The 22488-nt window shown below is 42.6% G+C and overlaps 2 protein-coding genes across 3 annotated transcripts; one reads left to right on the top strand and one right to left on the bottom strand.

Moving 5' to 3' along the window:
- Positions 1 to 639: 639 nt before the first annotated feature.
- On the bottom strand, positions 640 to 11607 carry LOC139373013 (angio-associated migratory cell protein-like). 2 transcript variants are annotated; one of them, XM_071112975.1, is made up of 11 exons: positions 11257 to 11607; positions 10857 to 11000; positions 10464 to 10583; positions 10152 to 10291; positions 9862 to 10006; positions 9670 to 9753; positions 9256 to 9371; positions 2255 to 2352; positions 2041 to 2131; positions 1752 to 1906; positions 640 to 1585 (listed from the first exon to the last, which is right to left on the bottom strand). In XM_071112975.1, the coding sequence occupies exons 1-11, from the start codon at positions 11345 to 11347 to the stop codon at positions 1510 to 1512; spliced, it is 1260 nt and encodes a 419-aa protein (XP_070969076.1). In that variant the 5' UTR covers positions 11348 to 11607; the 3' UTR covers positions 640 to 1509. The 2 variants fall into 2 exon arrangements, with proteins under 2 accessions (XP_070969076.1, XP_070969077.1); XM_071112976.1 differs by lacking the exons at positions 640 to 1585; positions 1752 to 1906; positions 2041 to 2131; positions 2255 to 2352 and adding an exon at positions 4659 to 6559.
- A 1071-nt stretch (positions 11608 to 12678) lies between these two features.
- On the top strand, positions 12679 to 14722 carry LOC139372449 (late histone H2A.2.2-like). Its single transcript, XM_071112168.1, has 2 exons — positions 12679 to 12769; positions 13067 to 14722. The coding sequence occupies exon 2, from the start codon at positions 13067 to 13069 to the stop codon at positions 13484 to 13486; it is 420 nt and encodes a 139-aa protein (XP_070968269.1). The 5' UTR covers positions 12679 to 12769; the 3' UTR covers positions 13487 to 14722.
- The last annotated feature ends 7766 nt before the right edge of the window (positions 14723 to 22488 follow it).

Genomic DNA, 22488 nt, shown 5'->3' with positions numbered 1-22488 from the left:
CAGGGATGATCAATGGAAACAGGATGCACCTGAACTCAATTACAAGTCTCATAGCAAAGGATCTGAATACTTATGTAAATACAGTATCAGTTTTATTTCAATATATTTCCACAAAAAAAACTGTTTTCGCTTTGTCATTATGGGGTAGCATGTAGATTGAGGAACATTATTTAATACATTTTTGAATAAGGGCTGTAACATAAAATGTGGAAAAAGTCAAGGGGTCTAAATACTTTCCAAATGCACTGTATCTGAGTCATATCTGTATAATGTTAGATTAGCCTAGAAGCTATTTTGGCTAGGGCACCCTGTAGCGTGGCTGAATGCATTAGATCAAGCACACAGATCCAAGCTTACAACAACAAATTACAAATGACATCATCTCTTGATGATGCAGTTGACTTTGTAGTATGCTTATCATACCTCTAATCACAGCAGTGTTCTGGTCCCTACAGTGTGTAACAAATCGCATCCTATTCCCTATATAGTGCACTACTTTTGACCACAGCACTAGTCAAAAGAAGACCACTATAGAGAATAGGGTGCCATTTGAGAGACAATATGGGACTCAATGACAGTCTGCACAAAGCCTTCTCAGGCAGAGCAGATGCTGGGAATGAACCAGGACAACCTAGAAACTTGGGTTGAAAACGTCTTTATGGTTCCAACAAACAGCAGAACAAAGCCCATGGCTCTGTCCCAATACTTCAGAGATGCACCCTTCCTTCCATGTTTCCTTAAGGTCAGTGATGGGGTAGGGGCAAGCAAAGTTAGCACATTATTTCCACCAATCCAGATTCGTGATTACTTCAGAAAAGGAAGGACGGATGCATTTCTAAAGTATTTCAACAGGGCCCAATATATTTACATAAGGTTGAGTTGACATAATTTGGGGTGATTTAGGGGGAAAGTGAGGATTACACTCCACAAATCAGCAGAAATTATGGGGACATCATCGAGATCTCCATCTCTACGTAGCTCTATTACCTTAATGTGTATTCATAATTGTCATCAATCCAAATCGCACAGGGAACACCAAGGTATGTAAGTGTAAGATGTAAGTGTATTTAGTAATAAATCAAGGACCACACGACGTATTGCCTCTAGGATGACGTGTTCCAACATCTACACTACCACACCACTTAGAATGCATATATTTTGTGTGGGTTCTACTTGAGAAACCTGAGTAGAATGGCTGGCAATTCTAGAACCTTCTAGAACACTGCAGGTCTACTATAGATCAGACAGACCACAATCGATACAAGACACTTCAAAAACCCTCAGTTGTGAGAAAACACAATGAAAGGCTGGGATTCAATCCGATCTCGCTTTGTTGACAATGCGCCATTTAAAGGACAACTTCGGAATGAGCCGATTTATGCAGTGTCCACCGTTAAAACGGTCTCCACAAAAACGGGAACATTGCCTTTAAGGTGCATTGTCGACAAAGCGAGATCGGGATTGAGTCCATCCACATTTCTCTCGCTCTTTCTCCCTCTGCTCCTCTTATTAACGGTCTGGTCGTTGGAGGCAGAAGACTTTGGCCTGGTGGTCTCCAGAAGCAGTGACCGCCATAGAGGCTTCTCTGTGAGGGAGGAGGAGAGAGAGTCAGATGAGAATAGGAGCCTTTCTGGCCCAAGTAAGTACAATACAAGATCCTCATAACCACTGATACAGGGTCAGACGTTTTGTGCATAAGCCTAATTGAAAAGGTTAGGATCTGTGATAAGCGTGTGTGTTGGTGTGTGTACCTGTTAAGTGTGAAGTCGAGGATCTCCGCCTGGTGGCCACGGTACTCTGACACCATGGTTCCCGAGCGGGCATCCCACAGCCTCACCGCCCCGTCCAGACTACAGGTGGACACCACAGAGGATGACTCCTCCCACTGCAGTTTAACAATGCCAGCCTGACACACACACAGTCGGTTATAGAGCATATAACAAGGCATATGAAAATAGCAGAGCAACACGTCTCTACAATCCATGATCAGAGGATTATTGTGGGTTTGGTTGTAAGCCTGTTGGATGGCTGGTTTCTTACCTGGTGCTGACACTTGTGTCTGAGGACCTGTGAGGAGAGGTCATAGATAGCCAGGGTCCCATACAGATACGCCACCGCTATCAGAGGCAACCTGGACAACAGAGAACACGGCATCATCGTTCAAAACATGTCAACTGTTACACACCGTATGCCATGTAGTTCATTTAAAGTTAACTTGTGATTCTGGTCTTATGTTAAAAACATGAAGTCTTACACATTGCAGAACCCCACTGACTCCACCGAGTTGGTCTCCTCAGCATCCTCCTGAGAGGCTTTGGCTTTGCCCTCGTCCACAGAGAACACACCCAACACCTACACACCCCATTAGATACATTCAAGTTAGACAGCATATACCAACTGATAAGTAGCAGGACAGCACATCTCGAAAACCCATACCATGTTGGTCCCTTGAACACGACAGAACATTTTCTTGTGAATAATGCATGTCAATCTCCCCACGTCATCTGTCCCACCATGTAAACCCAGAAGTACTGTTTTCATTCCCACTGTCCTCTGTGGTCCGTGGTCTCTACCGTAGCTCCAGCAGTTACGTGGTCTCTACCGTAGCTCCAGTAGTTACGTGGTCTCTAACGTAGCTCCAGTAGTTACGTGGTCTCTACCGTAGCTCCAGCAGTTACGTGGTCTCTACCGTAGCTCCAGTAGTTACGTGGTCTCTAACGTAGCTCCAGTAGTTATGTGGTCTCTACTGTAGCTCCAGTAGTTACGTGGTCTCTACCGTAGCTCCAGTAGTTAAGTGGTCTCTACCGTAGCTCCAGTAGTTATGTGGTCTCTACTGTAGCTCCAGTAGTTACGTGGTCTCTACCGTAGCTCCAGTAGTTACGTGGTCTCTACCGTAGCTCCAGCAGTTAAGTGGTCTCTACCGTAGCTCCAGTAGTTATGTGGTCTCTACTGTAGCTCCAGTAGTTACGTGGTCTCTACCGTAGCTCCAGTAGTTACGTGGTCTCTACCGTAGCTCCAGTAGTTACATGGTCTCTACCGTAGCTCCAGTAGTTACGTGGTCTCTAACGTAGCTCCAGTAGTTATGTGGTCTCTACTGTAGCTCCAGTAGTTACGTGGTCTCTACCGTAGCTCCAGTAGTTAAGTGGTCTCTACCGTAGCTCCAGTAGTTATGTGGTCTCTACTGTAGCTCCAGTAGTTACGTGGTCTCTACCGTAGCTCCAGTAGTTACGTGGTCTCTACCGTAGCTCCAGCAGTTAAGTGGTCTCTACCGTAGCTCCAGTAGTTATGTGGTCTCTACTGTAGCTCCAGTAGTTACGTGGTCTCTACCGTAGCTCCAGTAGTTACGTGGTCTCTACCGTAGCTCCAGTAGTTACATGGTCTCTACCGTAGCTCCAGTAGTTACGTAGTCTCTACCGTAGCTCCAGCAGTTACGTGGTGTCTACCGTAGCTCCAGTAGTTTTGTGGTCTCTACCGTAGCTCCAGTAGTTACGTGGTCTCTACCGTAGCTCCAGTAGTTACGTGGTCTCTACCGTAGCTCCAGTAGTTACGTGGTCTCTACTGTAGCTCCAGTAGTTACGTGGTCTCTACTGTAGCTCCAGTAGTTACGAGGTCTCTATCCTACAGTAGTTACAGTTGAAGTCAGAAGTTTACATACACCTTAGCCAAATACATTTAAACTCAGTTTCACACAATTCCTAACACTTAATCCTGGTAAAACTTCCCCAACTTAGGTCAGTTAGGATCACCACTTTATTTTAAGAACGTGAAATGTCAGAATAGTAGGGAGAATTATTTATTTCAGCTTTTATTTCTTTCATCACATTCCCAGTAGGTCAGAAGTTAACATGCACTCAATTAGTATTTGGTAGCATTGCCTTTAAATTGTTTAACTTGGGTCAAACGTGTCAGGCAGCCTTCAACAAGCTTCCCACAATAAGTTGGGTGAATTTTGGCCCATTCCTCCTGACAGAGCTGGTGTAACTGAGTCAGGTTTGTAGGCCTCCTTGCTCACACATGCTTTTTCAGTTCTGCCCATAAAATGTTCTATAGGATTGAGGTCAGGGCTTTGTGATGGCCACTCCAATACCTTGACTTTGTTGTCCTTAAGCCATTTTGCCACAACTTTGGAAATATGCTTGGGGTCATTGTCCATTTGGAAGACCCATTTGCAACCAAGCGTTAACTTCCTGACTGATGTCTTTAGATGTTGCTTCAATATATCCACATCATTTTCCTGCCTCATGATGTCATCTATTTTTTTATTTTTTAAGTGCAGCAGTCCCTCCTGCAGCAAAGCACTTAGTGTATGTAAACTTCTGACCCACTGGAATTGTGATACAGTAAATTATAAGTGAAATAATCTGTAAACAATTGTTGGAAAAATTACTTGTGTCATGCGCGAAGTAGATATCCTAACCGACTTGCCAAAACTATAGTTTGTTAATTTAATCTCTTAGAGCTACCCCCTACTTTTTTCAATTTCCACCTGAAGACATGCCCAAATCTAACTGCCTGTAGCTCAGGCCCAGAACCAAGGATATGCATATTCTTGGTATCATTTGAAAGGAAACACTCTGAAGTTTGTGTAAATGTGAATTGAATGTAGGAGAATATAACACCATAGATCTGGTAGAAGAAAATAAAAGGAAATAAACATGTGTTTTCTGTTTTTAATGTTGCTGCATCATCTTTCAACTGAACAAGAACATCCAAACATACAGATAGGATGCTGGGGGTGGTTTGAATGAAGAACATTTTGAAGTAAATGACTATATACAAAACACTCAAATGCAATTCTAACCCCCCCCCCCCCCAATGACATTTTGAAAAAATGTAAAATAACAAGGGTAACTATTTACACACATTCAATGTATAATGTACAATATTGTGAAGACCCTCAGTCCTACAAAATATTGTGCTTCTGATGCCATGCCCAATAGCAGTCTCTTTCTGCTGTAAAGCAGAGGGTTACTGAACAGCTGGTGCAGGTGATGGGGCATTTCCTGTGACACAGAACACAATGACGTCTCCCTACTGTGCCCTTTTTGCCCCGAGGCACAATCATGCCTGCAGAGATGAATCTGGGGCAGGTGAACACCACTGGTTGGAGCAGAAGGGACAGAGGTAGAGGGGACAGAGGTAGAAGGGACCGGGGTAGAAGGGACAGGGGTAGAGGGGACACGGATGAGCAGCTCCCTGAAGGCTAGCTGTGAGATGGGGGGCTGTCCACAGCTCTTAGCCATTTCCTTCTGGAGGATGAAGGCATTCACCACAGCAATGTCAATGAAATGATAGAAAAATGTCTTGTACCATTTCATTGCCTTGTGGAGAACATTGTAGTAGCCAATCAGTGCAACTGACAGGTCCACACCTCCCATGCTCTTGTTGTAGTCCTTGATGGCTGCAGGAATGGGGACATTTTTTGTGGTCCATGGCCCAGTAGCACCCTTCACACGCCTGACGACGTGACGACGTGATATCAACTTGTGGATACTGGAGCACATGACCACCTCTCTGGTGTCCATCCACTTCACAAAGAGCAGGCCATCTTCACGGATCCATCGCATGGTACCCCGCTCAGCCCGCTTAGGCATGTCGTTCACCTTTGTCTTTGGAAAGCCCACTCTGTTGGTCCGAATGGTGCCACAAGCCCACACATCCCGCTTCCTCAGGTCTGCAAACAGGGTAGGGCTTGTTTAAAAGTTGTCCACAAACAGTTTGTAGCCCTTCCCCAGCAGTTGAAAATCTAATAACTGCATAACAGAGTCATAGCTAAGTCCCTTACCGGTCGCAACAGTGCTCTTCCCCGCATAAACAAATAAATTACACGTGTATGCACACACAGAATCAGCCAAAACAAGCAGCTTCTAACCCCATTTAGTTGGTTTGTTACACATGTATTGTTTTAGGCCAATTCTGGCCTTTGAAGTTACCATCCTCTCATCGATGGAAACGTTCTGGGCAGGCTGAAAATAGGTTTTGCAAGCCTCAACGATGCTGGGGTAGAGAGGTTTTATTTTGCACAGCCTATCAAACCTTGCTGTGCCTCGTATCTTCTCATTGTCCTCATCAACTTCTGGGTGACTGATATGAAGCACCCGTGAGATTGTCAGAAACCTCTTGCATGATATGACAGTGGATGGGAAAGGCAGTTGATAGAGGGGAGCAGTTTTCCAGTAGTCTTTCAGGGTTTTTAGCTTCACAAGACCCATGTACATGACCATTGACATGAAACTAAAAAGATCTGACATGGAAATGGGCTTCCATCCCTCTTTCTTGCCTGCCTGCTTCTTAGCACCAGGGAATCAACAACTGCCGAGGTGAAAAACAGCTGAAAAAGTTGCATGGGGCTGTACTTAGAGGTCATGTCCAGCTGAGGTCCTGATGGCCTTATTGGTCTGAATACTGGAGGTGTAGGCAACACATCCTCCTCCAGCACAGAGTGCCAACGACCCTCCTCCTCTCTAATTGCAGGTTTAGCTCTTCCCCATCTCCACTTCTTTGTCACAGACTTCCCACCTGGCAGGGCGGGGGTAGGTCTGGAGCCGGAGACAGCAGACTGTGAAATAAAGACACAGAAACACAGATTATATTAGAGTAGGGAACGTAAATCACTAAGGTGAGGTTCTGTTCCGTTCCATGTTTAGATAAAATACATATAATATTTACAGACACACAAACACCCAAAATGTAGAGCCATATGGCTCCACAACAAACATTTCATTACTGAATATATACAGTGCCTTGTGAAAGTATTCGGCCCCCTTGAACTTTGCGACCTTTTGCCACATTTCAGGCTTCAAACAAAGATATAAAACTGTATTTTTTTGTGAAGAATCAACAACAAGTGGGACACAATCATGAAGTGGAACGACATTTATTGGATATTTCTAACTTTTTTAACAAATCAAAAACTGAAAAATTGGGCGTGCAAAATTATTCAGCCCCTTTACTTTCAGTGCAGCAAACTCTCTCCAGAAGTTCAGTGAGGATCTCTGAATGATCCAATGTTGACCTAAATGACTAATGATGATAAATACAATCCACCTGTGTGTAATCAAGTCTCCGTATAAATGCACCTGCACTGTGATAGTCTCAGAGGTCCGTTAAAAGCGCAGAGAGCATCATGAAGAACAAGGAACACACCAGGCAGGTCCGAGATACTGTTGTGAAGAAGTTTAAAGCCGGATTTGGATACAAAAAGATTTCCCAAGCTTTAAACATCCAAAGGAGCACTGTGCAAGCGATAATATTGAAATGGAAGGAGTATCAGACCACTGCAAATCTACCAAGACCTGGCCGTCCCTCTAAACTTTCAGCTCATACAAGGAGAAGACTGATCAGAGATGCAGCCAAGAGGCCCATGATCACTCTGGATGAACTGCAGAGATCTACAGCTGAGGTGGGAGACTCTGTCCATAGGACAACAATCAGTCGTATATTGCACAAATCTGGCCTTTATGGAAGAGTGGCAAGAAGAAAGCCATTTCTTAAAGATATCCATAAAATGTGTGGTTTAAAGTTTGCCACAAGCCACCTGGGAGACACACCAAACATGTGGAAGAAGGTGCTCTGGTCAGATGAAACCAAAATTGAACTTTTTGGCAACAATGCAAAACGTTATGTTTGGCGTAAAAGCAACACAGCTGAACACACCATCCCCACTGTCAAACATGGTGGTGGCAGCATCATGGTTTGGGCCTGCTTTTCTTCAGCAGGGACAGGGAAGATGGTTAAAATTGATGGGAAGATGGATGGAGCCAAATACAGGACCATTCTGGAAGAAAACCTGATGGAGTCTGCAAAAGACCTGAGACTGGGACAGAGATTTGTCTTCCAACAAGACAATGATCCAAAACATAAAGCAAAATCTACAATGGAATGGTTAAAAAATAAACATATTCAGGTGTTAGAATGGCCAAGTCAAAGTCCAGACCTGAATCCAATCGAGAATCTGTGGAAAGAACTGAAAACTGCTGTTCACAAATGCTCTCCATCCAACCTCACTGAGCTCGAGCTGTTTTGCAAGGAGGAATGGGAAAACATTTCAGTCTCTCGATGTGCAAAACTGATAGAGACATACCCCGACTTACAGCTGTAATCGCAGCAAAAGGTGGCGCTACAAAGTATTAACTTAAGGGGGCCAAATAATTTTGCACGCCCAATTTTTCAGTTTTTGATTTGTTAAAAAAGTTTGAAATATCCAATAAATGTCGTTCCACTTCATGATTGTGTCCCACTTGTTGTTGATTCTTCACAAAAAAATACAGTTTTATATCTTTATGTTTGAAGCCTGAAATGTGGCAAAAGGTCGCAAAGTTCAAGGGGGCCGAATACTTTCGCAAGGCACTGTATATGTCAAATATTTCAAACAACAGCATGAGAATTACTTACCGATCGAGAATGGCATCTTCACCATACAAAAACATGTCTTCAAATTGGGAGTCCAAACTTGACATACAATCCGATAGATCTTCTTGTAATTCTGTGTCACTTTCTCTATCAATCTCGTCAATAATATCATGTAGATCTGTATACCTGGACTTTGCCTTTGATTTTCCAGATTTACTCGCCATAATTCGTTCAATAAAATAGCGGAAAATGATCTTGACTCAATACTGCTTCGCGCAAACAAAGTGGCTCCTTCGGGTAGAAATTCCAATGGCAAATGGCTGTTACGCTCGAATTTCGTTCAAAAGCTGGTCTTCCCGGATATAAACATTAAATATTGCCGTTTACCTCAGCCCATTGGCTATCTACCAAGCGAGATTTCAAGACAATCAGTGGTGATTGGGCAGAAATACAGTCATTCAAAGAAGCACTGGTGATATCATTGGCACGCAATGAGGTCATTGTTTGCTGTGTTCAAATCAGTTCTCTATAATACAGTATGTGATGTGTTCTCTATAATACAGTAGTTATGTGTTCTCTATAATACAGTAGTTATGTGTTCTCTATAATACAGTAGTTATGTGTTCTCTATAATACAGTATGTATGTGTTCTCTATAATACAGTATGTATGTGTTCTCTATAATACAGTAGTTATGTGTTCTCTCTAATACAGTAGTTATGTGTTCTCTATAATACGGTAGTTATGTGTTCTCTATAATACAGTAGTTGTGTTCTCTATAATACAGTATGTATGTGTTCTCTATAATACAGTATGTATGTGTTCTCTATAATACAGTAGTTATGTGTTCTCTCTAATACAGTAGTTATGTGTTCTCTATAATACAGTAGTGCCCGCTGCCCACCTTGCCAGTGGCAGTGTTGATGAGCTTGGCACGGCCGTCCACGGAGCCCGTCAGCACCAGAGAGCCGTCCTTGTTACAGGCCAGGCACGTCAGCGCCCCCTGGTGTCCATCATGACCTGAGTGGGCCAGAGAAGCGAGGAGACAGTTGAGTGGGGATAGAAGTTGTTCCTTACCGCTGGTCCAGTGGCAGTTATTATTGTTTTATTCTCAGAAAAGTCAAGATTAGGATTTGGGGTTTGGTCATCTGCTCTAGATATAAAGTAAGCTATGTACACTAATAAACACAATCCACACTGATTTTCATGAGGTATTCCACACCTATTCCCAGTGACCATGACACACATCCTGCCGTCTGGCAGTAGTGAGGATTGTCACATACTCTGTTCAGGCATGCGACAACTTGGCCAAACTCACCTTTAATCACATGGGTGGCATTTCCCTGCTTGAGGTCCCAAAGTCGTACGTTGCCATCTTCATAGCCCACCACAGCTCTCTTCCCTGTGGATAAAAGACAAAGTTGTTACATGTTCAACCTGGCAGCACAGATCATGGTAGAGTGTTCTGTGCTGAATTGTCCTTTACGCTTGGCTGGGGAGACAGTCTCACCGTCTGGCAGGACCTTTCCACTGGTCGACTGGCAGCCAGGGCCCTGCAGGGTCTTACAGTCACCCCCTGGGATCTTCCACATCCAAACGTTACCGTCCGCCATGCCCGCCAGCAGCACCGGGGCGCAGGGGTGCCACTCCATCCACTAACACACACACACACACATCAGATGCCAAAACTTGATTTAACTACCTAGCTTAATCAGGCTGAATCAGGTGTGGCAGTGTGTTCCTGCTGGTCTACAATAAATATGCGCACCCTGTTTCGGGCCGGGCTGCGTTCTCCCTCACCTCCAGGTCTCCCACCTCGAAGGACCACACCTCCTGCTTGGTCTCCACCTTCCAGACCTTGATCAGCCCGCTCATGTCCCCCGTGGCCACCAGGGAAGAATCATGGCTGAATAAAACACTTGTCACGGAGTCCTTATGGCCTACGGTTGTGGAAAAAGAAGGACTGGGGTTAAATATTGGGAGCAACACAAATATCTGTTTATTCTGAGCTCAACTATCCTGTAGCATAAAGAAATGTCCTATTGGGATGTCAAAGCTAAATTAAAAGCACAACAACTAATTGATGACAGCTTGGAGAGTATGGAGACTCACCTGTACATTCAAACAGCACTTCCCCATCACTCACTCTCCAGACATAGGCCATGTCATCCTCTCCTCCGGTCACAGCCAAGCTGTTTGTGGCTGGGTCCAGACTCACACAGAACACGGAGCCTGGAAAACACAAGTCAATGTAACAACAGAAAGAAGAAAAAAAAGAGACCCATACATGTCCCTGGCCTATCCAATAGCTTCTACCCTGTCTCCTTCCCTTCAATACACGAAATGACTGTAAAGTCATCCACCCTTTACGGTCAAATCCTATCCACATAGTGGTGGCGGTGATGGACAAGATAGTGAGATGGACCTACTACCGGCAACTGCCACTGAGTTGTGAAGAGACTGAAGAAAAGCACTAGTCAGGTGATATAGTTAGCTAACTAGTACCTGTGTGTTTGGAAAAGGTGAGTTCGCTGTCATCTTGCTCCTTTTCCTGCTCCATCTCGTCGTCGGTATCCCAGTCTTCCTGTTCATCGTCTCCGTCCTCAGTCTCTCCGACGTCCACGTCCTCGAACTCATCCGCCAAATCATCTGACCGTCAGAGTGAGGTATTACTGTACTTGACACATGTACCTCTTAATTTTATACCACGACATTAACTCATAAAAGGTCTAACCAAGACAATGCCACCAGCGTCCAAGAGACAAATTTATTTTGCTCAATTAATGCCAGTCCATGTAGCAAGTCCTCATACAGTTGTAAGGACATTAACTAAACTACTACACCCCTTGAACCATCTGATTCTGACCAACTAACGTTATCTAGCTAAGCATGCAACCATCATTACCTGGGTTTTGCTCTGTTTCGTTAAGGTCGATGACTTCTATAATCTCTTCATCCCCGTGGAATTGTACCGAATTTTCGTCCGAGTAATCCATGATAGCTAGCTAGATGTTACCAAGGTGGCTAACTTAAATTAGCTGCCTAACTTGAGAGCTGAAAAGTTTGCTAACGCGACAAATGTTGAAAACAGGTTAAGAAAATATGTTAAGTCAATCACAGAAAACGCTAAAGATTGTTATTTCTTGGTGCTGACCGAAGAACAAATACGAGCTATAGAGAAAAACATCTAAATAGTGTCCCCATGTTTTTTTCACATGTGTGAAAGTCTCCGGAAGTCTCTGGGCACTCCGTTATTACGTCAATAAAACATTTGATACGATTGGTGTTTCACCCTGAATCTTGACACGCCCCCTTCATAGTAACAACCAATCCATGCCAAAGTGGGCGGGACTTCTTCAACATGACTACTTCATCGGAGAGTAATATCCAAATCCAATTTTGATAAACTTCCATATCTACTGGGTGACATTCCACAGTGTGCCATCACAGCAGCAAGATTTGTGACCTGTTGCCACAAGAAAAGGGCAACCAGTGAAGAACAAACACCATTGTAAATACAACCCATATTTATGCTTATTTATTTTCCCTTGTGTACTTTAACTATTTGTACATTGTTACAACACTGTATATATATATATAAAACATATATATATATATATATGTTTTATATATATATATACCGTGTGTTTGTTTGTTCTTCACTGGTATATATATATATATATATAATATGACGTTTGTAATGTCTTTATTGTTTTGAAACTTCTGTATGTGTAATGTTTACTGTTAATTGTTATTGTTTATTTCATTTTTGTATATTATCTACCTCGCTTTGGCCAATAAATGCCAATAAAGCCCCTTGAATTGAATTGAATATCCTTGTTCACTAGATGGCACAAAAACACCATTATCATCGTGCTGGCTTTCATCCTTCCTCTCTTCTGATATAGCGTTTCCCAACTCCGGTCCTCGAGTACCTCCAACAGCACACATTTTTGATGTAGCGCCGGAAAAAAAGCACCTGATTCAACTTGTCAAGAGCTTGATGATTAGTTGGCAAGTACAATCGGCTGCGCTTGTCCGGGTACAACAAACACGTGTACTGTTGTGGTACTCAGGACCGGAGTTGGGAAACACTCTTCTAATATAACATTTTCTGGTAGACTAATGTGAAATGATCTGAACACAGAATAGGTGTAAAATAGATGGTACAACTTCCACCTACCCTATCGGATCTGCTAACGTACTGTATATATATCCAGAGTAGTAAGGAGTAGGGCCTAGGGCTCGATTTGGAATTGGGCCCCATGTGAATTTCCTCTAATCGGCTATCCAATCAGACATAAGTATTTACGACATGCGACTTTGGGAAAACTTGTTATTCCCTTCATAAAAAGGCTCTATGGCTGCTGTTATTTCCAGTTTAGGCTTCTTCTAGTTTTTGCAAACAGCCTGTCGCCGTGAGTATAGACATGTCGTTTTTTGCTAATTTCTCATTTGTGTGTAATGCCTTGTCCTCGTAACTTTCTATATTTTGATTTAAAGTGCAAGTGTTCTGGTAGTTCTGTTAACTGTGTAAATAGTGTGCCTGTGGGATTGTAGTGATTGAGTGGGCACCAGCTGAAGGGCAGTGCATTAGCTTCTTTGCATTCACAACTCTTCCCAGGAGGGCTTGCATATTGGCGATGCACTTGAGTCAATGTTTGAGTAATTTCAACAGCCACTAATAAACATGTACTTTATCTCCAAACTACAAGATGTCCGGTCGTGGAAAGAAAGCTGTCTCCAAATCGAAGACTTCCACAAGTCGCTCTGTCAGGGCAGGTCTCCAGTTTCCTGTAGGCCGAATTCACCGTCTGCTGAAGAAGGGACATTACGCTGCCCGCATTGGTACAGGAGCTGCAGTCTACCTCGCTGCCATACTGGAGTATCTCTGCGCTGAAGTCCTGGAGCTCTCGGGCAACGCGGCCCGTGACAATAAGAAGTCGCGCATTGCTCCACGGCACATCCAACTAGCTGTACGGAACGATGAGGAGCTGAACACGCTGCTGTGTGCGGTCACCATATCGGAGGGTGGTGTCCTTCCAAACATCCAAGCCGTGTTACTCCCCAAGAAGAGCAAGCAACCTAAAGACAACGGCAGCAATGCCAAAGACGTCCAGTCTCAAGAGTTTTAAAATGTACCTTACAAGCTTTTACCGCAAACTCGGTTTTCCTTAATAAAATAACAGTTTTAAAGTGTCTTTAGTGTTGGCCATCTGATGTACTGCAATGACCTATGTTAAGCTTTATTTAAACATGTCGGGTCAATTCAGGAAGTGCTTTCAAGTCAATCATTGACACTTTTGCACAAAAAATGCTTCTCAGTTTGAGAAGTTGTTTCAGAAATAATGCCAGTTCACTGGAATTTGAATTTACTTCCTGAATTGACTGACTTCAATTTGAATTAATCCCCAACCCTGCAAGGAATGCGGTAGACCTACTGGTTTCATGAGCTAAAACCAATACCCTGGGATTGTGTGGGGGTCTGACTGCTCCAGCACATGTGCATAACTGGGTTCTAGTGACAGTTTTAAAAACGAGGGCATTGCAGAACTGAATCTTAATGGTTGGTTTTCCATCCAAAAGCCGGTGTAACAGTGTTTTAAACTTGAGTGCACCCCTCAGCTAGCTTGAAATGTGGCTGGAGCCATCCAATTTTTGAATCCTTTGGGTGGCTCAACCGGTTTGGACTGTTAGAGGGGTTGTGATGCAGAGAACCACTGTTTTGAGCCCAGTGACCCCAGTTACACTGGGATGGGGGAAACAATGTAGAATAATGAGAGAGATTTGCATCAATATTGAGTAACTGGCCCTGGCTTGACTCTCTCCCTATGCATGCTAGCCAGACCTTTTCAACTTTATATTGAGCTCCTTTTCATGTCTAAGAGTGGCTGCCATTGACTATTATAAATGAAAGCACTTGTCTGTTCGCTGTTCAGGTCTGTGTACTTTGTCTGGGCTTACTTCTCCGTGCTCCTGAGTCTTTGATCCTAGGGGGTAGGCCTGGCATGGGGTTGCCTGTGGGAATTGTGCCCGGGATGGTTTCACTGATGAGCAGCCCTTCAGCGTGGACAAACACTACAGTACTGCACCATGATCAGGAAAACCAGTCAAGGTAACCTGGGTAGAATGGTTATCGGTACATAAGGTAAATGCTATACCAAGTGAGGAAGCACCTGTGAGGAGGCATATTTTGTATTCTCTTATGGCTTGATAATACTTGAAATCAGGGGCGCAACTTTGGTTTAAGAAGTGGGTGGGACATATTTTTCACTCCAAACAGCCTACCCGACCGCTCGGAGGCAACCGAATGGTCCTAAAGCACACTATTTCCTTGTTTTGTATCACATTCCAATAAACTTGAGGGGGACAAAAATGCACTTTAAGAATGTGGTGTCTGTCTAGAAATCACATGAAACAATGTTTTTCAGGTCTACTTTTGTCCTACTTGCTCAGACATGCGATAACTGAACTGTGGGTGGGCTTCTTTAAACTGTCATAGGGATGACATAACAGTCAGACACCAGAATCAGTCATAATTGATGTCAGTTTATCACAAAAATGAGCCTGTTTAATATTGACACTGGGATAGTGTACCAACACGCATACACACACACACACACATACTGTACATGCACATAAGAAAGCACGCACACATACACTACCTGTCAAAAGTTTTAGAACACCTACTCATTTAAGGGTTTTTATTTTTATTATTTTCAACATTGTAGAATAATAGTGAAGACAAACTATGAAATAACACATCTGGAATCATGTAGTAACCAAAACAGTGTTAAACAAATCAAAATATATTTGATATTTGAGATTCTTCAAATGGCCATCCATCCTTTGCCTTGACGACAGCTTGGCACACTCTTTGCATTCTCTCAACCTGCTTCACTTGGAATGCTTTTCCAACAGTCTTGAAGGAGTTCCCACATATGCTGAAAACTTGTCTGCTTTTCCTTCACTCTGCGGTCCAACTCATCCCAAACCATCTCAATTTGGTTGAGGTCGGAGAATTGTGGAGGCCAGGTCATCTGATGTAGCACTCCATCACTCTCTTTCTTGGGCAAATAGCTCTTACACAGCCTGAGGTGTGTTTGGTCATTGTCCTGTTGAAAAACAAATGATAGTCACACTAAGCCCAAACCAGATGGGATGGCATATCGCTGCAGAATGCTGTGGTAGCTATGCTGGTTAAGTTTGCCTTGAATTCTAAATAAATAACAAACAGTGTCACCAGCAAAGCACCCCCACACCATCACACCTCCTCCATGCTTTACGGTGGGAAATACACATGCAGAGGTAATCCGTTCATCCACACCGCGTCTCACAAAGACACAGCGGTTGGAACCAAAAATTGCCAATTTGGACTCATCAGACCAAAGGACAAATTTCCACCTGTCTAATGTCCATTGCTCATGTTTCTTGGCCCAAGCAAGTCTCTTCTTCTTATTGGGGTCCTTTAGTAGTGGTTTCTTTGCAGCAATTTGACCATGAAGGCCTGATTCACACAGTCTCCTCTGAACAATTGATGATGAGATGTGTCTGTTACTTGAACTCTGTGAAGCGTTTATTTAGGCTGCAATTTCTGAGGCTGGTAACTAATGAACTTATCTTCTGCAGCAGAGGTAACTCTTAGCCTTCCATTCCTGTGGTGGTCCTCATGAGAGCCAGTTTCATCATAGTGCTTGATGGTTTTTGCGACTGCACTTGAAGAAAATGTCATAGTTCTTGAAATGTTCTGTATTGACTGACCTTCATGTCTTACCTTCTGTATACCCCCCCTACCTTGTCACAACACAACTGATTTGTTCAAACGCATTAAGAAGGTAAGAAATTCCACAAATTAACTTTTAACAAGGCACACCTGTTAATTGAAATGCATTCCAGGTGACTACCTCATGAAGCTGGTTGAGAGAATGCCAAGAGTGTGCAAAGCTGTCATCAAGGCAAAGGGTGGCTATTTGAATAATTTCAAATATAAAATATATTTGGATTTGTTTGACACTTTTGTGGTTACTACATGATTCCACGTGCTATTTCATAGTGTTGATGTCTTCACTACTCAACAATGTAGAAAATAGTAAAAATAAAGAAAAACCCTTGAATGAGTAGGTGTTCTAAAACTTTTGACTGGTAGCGTACTTACACACTCACACAAATGCACATAAGCTAGCGCGCACAAACACACACACACAGACACTCACACACTGTAATTCCAGGCTCATTTTCTAGGGCCTGGAAGCTGTTAGAGAGGCAGGGAAACGTAATGAGTGTGCAGGTCTGGGACCCTTTGGTGGAAACTTGTGGACTAGTTGGCTCTACTGTAAAAGCCTTGCTCTGCTTTTGTTTAACGAGAACACTTTATGGCCGTTTCAACACATTACAGCCCCCCATTTCCCTTTCATTCCCCCTAAACCTAGCTTCCATTTGCAAACATATAGGTGATAGATCTTTTCATTTTCTCTTGTTATGTAGGGCAGTGGTTCTCAACCCTCTCCTCGGGGACCCACATACGTTGCACTATTTTTAGCCCTGTATTAGCTCACCTGATTCATCCAATGAAGGATTTGCTGATTAGTTGACAAGTTGAATCAGGTGTGCTAGCTCTGGAATAGATCAAATACATAGAACAGCTGGGGGTCTCTGAGGAGAGGTTTGACAGCCACAGATGTAGGGAACCTTCTTTTTTTTCACTCACATGATGTTCTGTAAGACAAATGCTACAAATAATGAGCATGGCCTAGTTCACAAACTGTGGCTTCTTTGCTTCACTGCTGTCATAGCCAAGTTGATGTCTGGACAGAATACATTTTGCCAGTAACGTGTGAACAGGCCAGAAGCTGGTGTTGAGAATTGTTGGTGGAATTTAGAACCCTTGTCTTAGTTGGTGTGAAACATATTCACACCAGTCTTACATAGTGGATATGGGTCTATATGACTGTCTGACCGGCCCATCAATGCTAGGCATAGGTATTTTGGAGATCCACTACACTCATTCAATATTAACTCCTTTGTAGTATCAGTGAGGTCTGTGTACTGTGGGACAGTGATTTGTGGCTGATGTTGGGTGAGGAACAGACTTCCCTTTGCAACCACATAGCCAGTTAGACTAAAACGGGGCCTTGTTTTCTCCATACACTCTGCTCTCATTGCTGCGGTTAACTGCTAAAGCCATAACCACAGGTCCAGGAACACTGTGGGTCTATTCACTCAGTGTGGTTTAGTCATAGCTGTGGTGGGAAGAACTGATCCCAAGTCAGTTGCTCTACAACTTTTCAAAGAGCCTACGGTCGTGTTCTGTAAAATCAACATTTAACTGAATAGAAGTATAGCCTCACCCCCCATGACAGAAACAGCCAAGTTTAAATGTATCTACCACTGTACCAGCGCTGGTCATTCTTAACTTTGATAGCTAATTCTATAGCTCCCACCAAGGTTATTATAGTTTTGTGTTTTTATATTCGTTTGAATTTTTCTACTTGTTTTAAAATGATTTTAAATTCTGTTTAATTTCAGTTCGTTTTCAGACCTGATTTGCTCGTTTTTTCTAGTTTAAGTTGTATAAAAATATATTTTAAAGTATTATTTAGTTTCAGTTTTAATGTTATGGTCAGAAAACAAGTGTGGTTGGCTAGGAGCCATTTGTGTTGTACAGTTTTTTTTTGTGTGACTTGGAATTAAAAGGAATAGTGCAGAGACGGATGCAATGAATATGATGGGAGGAAACTCTCTCGCCCATGTTTACACATTTTAGTCATTTGGCAGACGCTCTTATCCAGAGCTACTTAGAGGACTAAATGGGGTTAAGTGCCTTGCTCAAGGGCACATCGGCAGATTTTTCACTTAGTCGCTCTGGCCCAAAACTCTTATAGGCTAGGCTACCTGCCACCAGTCCAATGCTTTTTTAACTTAAATAGTACATGTACAGAATAATCAAGTTAGCTACCCAGCCATGTTTTTCACAGGTTAGCGTTTTTCGTCATGAATTTTGTTATGGATGCAGCTCTGTAGAGTGGTCACTAGCTAGCAAAGCCACACAGTTATAAAATCTGATTTTAAACCTAACCTGAACTATACTGCTAACCCGAATGCCTAAACCTAACCTTAAATGATGACCAAAAAACGAATTTCTGTTTTCATAAATGTTTTACAATATAGACAATTTTGCTTTAGCAGCTGGCCTAAGGGGAAATCGCTCAGTTCTGCCTCTAGGACAAATCTCGTCACAATAAAAAGCACAGAGTTTCTCTAAAACCAGAGGTGCAACATCGTGAGACTACCGGGAATACTTGTGAAACAGACCAAGCAGAACAGGCATGGGTTTGGGGTTTGAGAAGTCAGTGAGGGAAGTGAAAAAAAAATCTTCCTTAGTTGTTGATTATATCAAAATCTAAAGGCACAGCCTAGATTCGAGACAATGTCTTCAGTAGTTAAACATTGTTATGACTCAGATCTTATGAAAGTGACAAACTGAAACATTATCATTTTCGTCAAAAAACTACTTTATATCGAAGGAGTGCCTTTTGATTTGACGGCCTGCATATGTACAGTTCGGCGCGAGATGACCGTTAGTCCGTGTGGTTCTGCGCATGATGTAAGCTACAGTGCCTTGCGAAAGTATTCGGCCCCCTTGAACTTTGCGACCTTTTGCCACATTTCAGGCTTCAAACATAAAGATATAAAACTGTATTTTTTTGTGAAGAATCAACAACAAGTGGGACACAATCATGAAGTGGAACGACATTTATTGGATATTTCAAACGTTTTTAACAAATCAAAAACTGAAAAATTGGGCGTGCAAAATTATTCAGCCCCTTTACTTTCAGTGCAGCAAACTCTCTCCAGAAGTTCAGTGAGGATCTCTGAATGATCCAATGTTGACCTAAATGACTAATGATGATAAATACAATCCACCTGTGTGTAATCAAGTCTCCGTATAAATGCACCTGCACTGTGATAGTCTCAGAGGTCCGTTAAAAGCGCAGAGAGCATCATGAAGAACAAGGAACACACCAGGCAGGTCCGAGATACTGTTGTGAAGAAGTTTAAAGCCGGATTTGGATACAAAAAGATTTCCCAAGCTTTAAACATCCCAAGGAGCACTGTGCAAGCGATAATATTGAAATGGAAGGAGTATCAGACCACTGCAAATCTACCAAGACCTGGCCGTCCCTCTAAACTTTCAGCTCATACAAGGAGAAGACTGATCAGAGATGCAGCCAAGAGGCCCATGATCACTCTGGATGAACTGCAGAGATCTACAGCTGAGGTGGGAGACTCTGTCCATAGGACAACAATCAGTCGTATATTGCACAAATCTGGCCTTTATGGAAGAGTGGCAAGAAGAAAGCCATTTCTTAAAGATATCCATAAAAAGTGTTGTTTAAAGTTTGCCACAAGCCACCTGGGAGACACACCAAACATGTGGAAGAAGGTGCTCTAGTCAGATGAAACCAAAATTGAACTTTTTGGCAACAATGCAAAACGTTATGTTTGGCGTAAAAGCAACACCCTGAACACACCATCCCCACTGTCAAACATGGTGGTGGCAGCATCATGGTTTGGGCCTGCTTTTCTTCAGCAGGGACAGGGAAGATGGTTAAAATTGATGGGAAGATGGATGGAGCCAAATACAGGACCATTCTGGAAGAAAACCTGATGGAGTCTGCAAAAGACCCGAGACTGGGACGGAGATTTGTCTTCAAACAAGACAATGATCCAAAACATAAAGCAAAATCTACAATGGAATGGTTCAAAAATAAACATATCCTGGTGTTAGAATGGCCAAGTCAAAGTCCAGACCTGAATCCATCCAATCGAGAATCTGTGGAAAGAACTGAAAACTGCTGTTCACAAATGCTCTCCATCCAACCTCACTGAGCTCGAGCTGTTTTGCAAGGAGGAATGGGAAAACATTTCAGTCTCTCGATGTGCAAAACTGATAGAGACATACCCCGACTTACAGCTGTAATCGCAGCAAAAGGTGGCGCTACAAAGTATTAACTTAAGGGGGCCAAATAATTTTGCACGCCCAATTTTTCAGTTTTTGATTTGTTAAAAAAGTTTGAAATATCCAATAAATGTCGTTCCACTTCATGATTGTGTCCCACTTGTTGTTGATTCTTCACAAAAAAATACAGTTTTATATCTTTATGTTTGAAGCCTGAAATGTGGCAAAAGGTTACAAAGTTCAAGAGGGCCGAATACTTTCGCAAGGCACTGTAGCTAACGTCCACATGACATCGCCTAGAAGTGTGACCTGGGATATTTTATTGGAGAAGCCGTTTCTGCTCTCTGTCTGTTTTTGTGTGTGTCATGCAGTAATGTAGCTGTCAGAAGAAATGGCAGATCCTTTACACTGGTGTCTACATGGAGGTTATTTACAGATGTAGTATCTTCATTTGATCACTCTTTTGTTGCTGCACAGCAGGGAATGCAATCTTGTAGTCTATTCGAGGTAAAAAAAAAAAAAAATGCTTCTAAAGTTAGCAATTTCCACTTTAAAATGTCAGACTTGATTTGCCCTAACGAAAAATGGATCAACCCCTACAAAAAAAATGTCATTAATTATAATCCACATAATAATTCACATTTCCTGTTGCTGCAGGACTATTTTCCTGATGTAGTAAACTGGCTCAAATTAAGATCCTACAAATGTATGTGTGTGTCAGTGTAAAGACAGATGTTGACGTTGGATAAAACAATGGAAAGCTTGTTATACAAAGATTGTTATTAACAAATATTCTCATGTTGACAGACTTTGTGTAAGAATATGTTATAATAATTCTAGCATGTCACTGAACTTGCAAATGAGTCCACGCATCTTCCTCCAAGGCATATAAACACAATCTATATGAATAACGTGCACAGCTGATCTCTTTTTAAGGGACCACTGAGCAAGAAGATTGTAGACAATCAACTCCCAGGTGAGAGCTGGAGACGTCCCAGTTACAGCAGCTAATGCGCTAATGCTCTAATAACCAAAATGCTAATCAGATGTTCATTGAGTTTAAGGAGCCCCAGATAGTATACACCAATCTTGATGCTCCTTTGACGTCATTGCTCTCAATCTGTACGTCTCCAACACACCTGGGAGGCATTACCCCAGACACACACACACGTGCACACACATACTTACACGCGCATGCATGCATGCATGCACTCACTCACTTACACACCGGCACACATGTATAGGTAGTTCCACAGGCACACACACACACATATATATATATATATATATATATATATACACACACACTTAATTCCACACACTTCATTCTTCGTCAGTGTGTTCCAGGAAGCAGGGCTACTACTGCAAGTCATGTTAATGCCAGTGCTCTGAAAGGATCAGATTGATCTCATGATCAGATAGTGAAAACACTGTCACATGGGTTGGATACAGTACAGCTAGCCTCCATACATCTCACAGAGATAGCATTATCGTAAATGTTTACACATGTAGGTCTTGTTTTGCTTGAAATACCTGATTTACCATGTGGAGAATGCATAGCATAGATATGTGAACGATGTTGAGGTAAGCCTCACTGTAGTTCAGTAGCAGGACAATGATTAACCTTACCCAGTGCAGCCATGATGACAGATAAACAATTATAGGTGCATGAAGAATCAATTTTTATTAGGCCTGCTAATTGTACTCAAGCCTTGCAAATTGTGAGTAAAATGCCACCAGATGGCTAGTACTGACTAACATACACTCTTAGAAAAGAGGATTCAAAAAGGATTCATAAGCTGTCCCCATAGAAGAACCCTTGTTGGGTCCAAGGAGAACCCTTTTGGTATATCTACTTTCTCAGGCAGGGGAAAATATCCCTGTGGCTTTCCCCTAAAGAGCTTATCTTTCTCAGGCTTGCCAACATGAGACATGTCTCCAAGACCGCTCAGTTACATAACTGATGCACTGTAGCTCATCCAGAGAAATGATAATCCTCCGTTACTATGGATACAGCCGTCCCAACAGGCCTTCATTTGTGCTGGGCTGGAGAAATTACTTGAACTAAAGGGGTCCTATTCTATTCAATCACTGGTGTTCGGAAATGTGGGGTTAAAGATGGAAAAACACAATCTGTCTTCATGAAAGAATGGATATGGTTTGGATTATTTTTTTAAA

Source organism: Oncorhynchus clarkii, chromosome 18 (assembly GCF_045791955.1).
Source record: "Oncorhynchus clarkii lewisi isolate Uvic-CL-2024 chromosome 18, UVic_Ocla_1.0, whole genome shotgun sequence".
NCBI classification, from domain to species: Eukaryota; Metazoa; Chordata; class Actinopteri; order Salmoniformes; family Salmonidae; genus Oncorhynchus; species Oncorhynchus clarkii.
The sequence above is the reverse complement of the archived record's forward strand: the minus strand, read 5'-3'. Positions and strand labels throughout refer to the sequence as shown.

What these genes read in the sequence shown, in the direction of transcription:
- LOC139373013 (XM_071112975.1), bottom strand. Translation starts at nt 11,347, where the DNA reads ATGGATTACTCGGACGAAAATTCGGTACAATTCCACGGGGATGAAGAG. An exon ending in CGAAACAGAGCAAAACCCAG is followed by an intron (nt 11,001 to 11,256) that starts GTAATGATGGTT and finishes TCTGACGGTCAG; the next exon opens with ATGATTTGGCGGATGAGTTC. An exon ending in TCAACACTGCCACTGGCAAG is followed by an intron (nt 2,353 to 9,255) that starts GTGGGCAGCGGG and finishes TGGGGTGTGTAG; the next exon opens with GTGTTGGGTGTGTTCTCTGT.
- LOC139372449 (XM_071112168.1), top strand. Translation starts at nt 13,067, where the DNA reads ATGTCCGGTCGTGGAAAGAAAGCTGTCTCCAAATCGAAGACTTCCACA.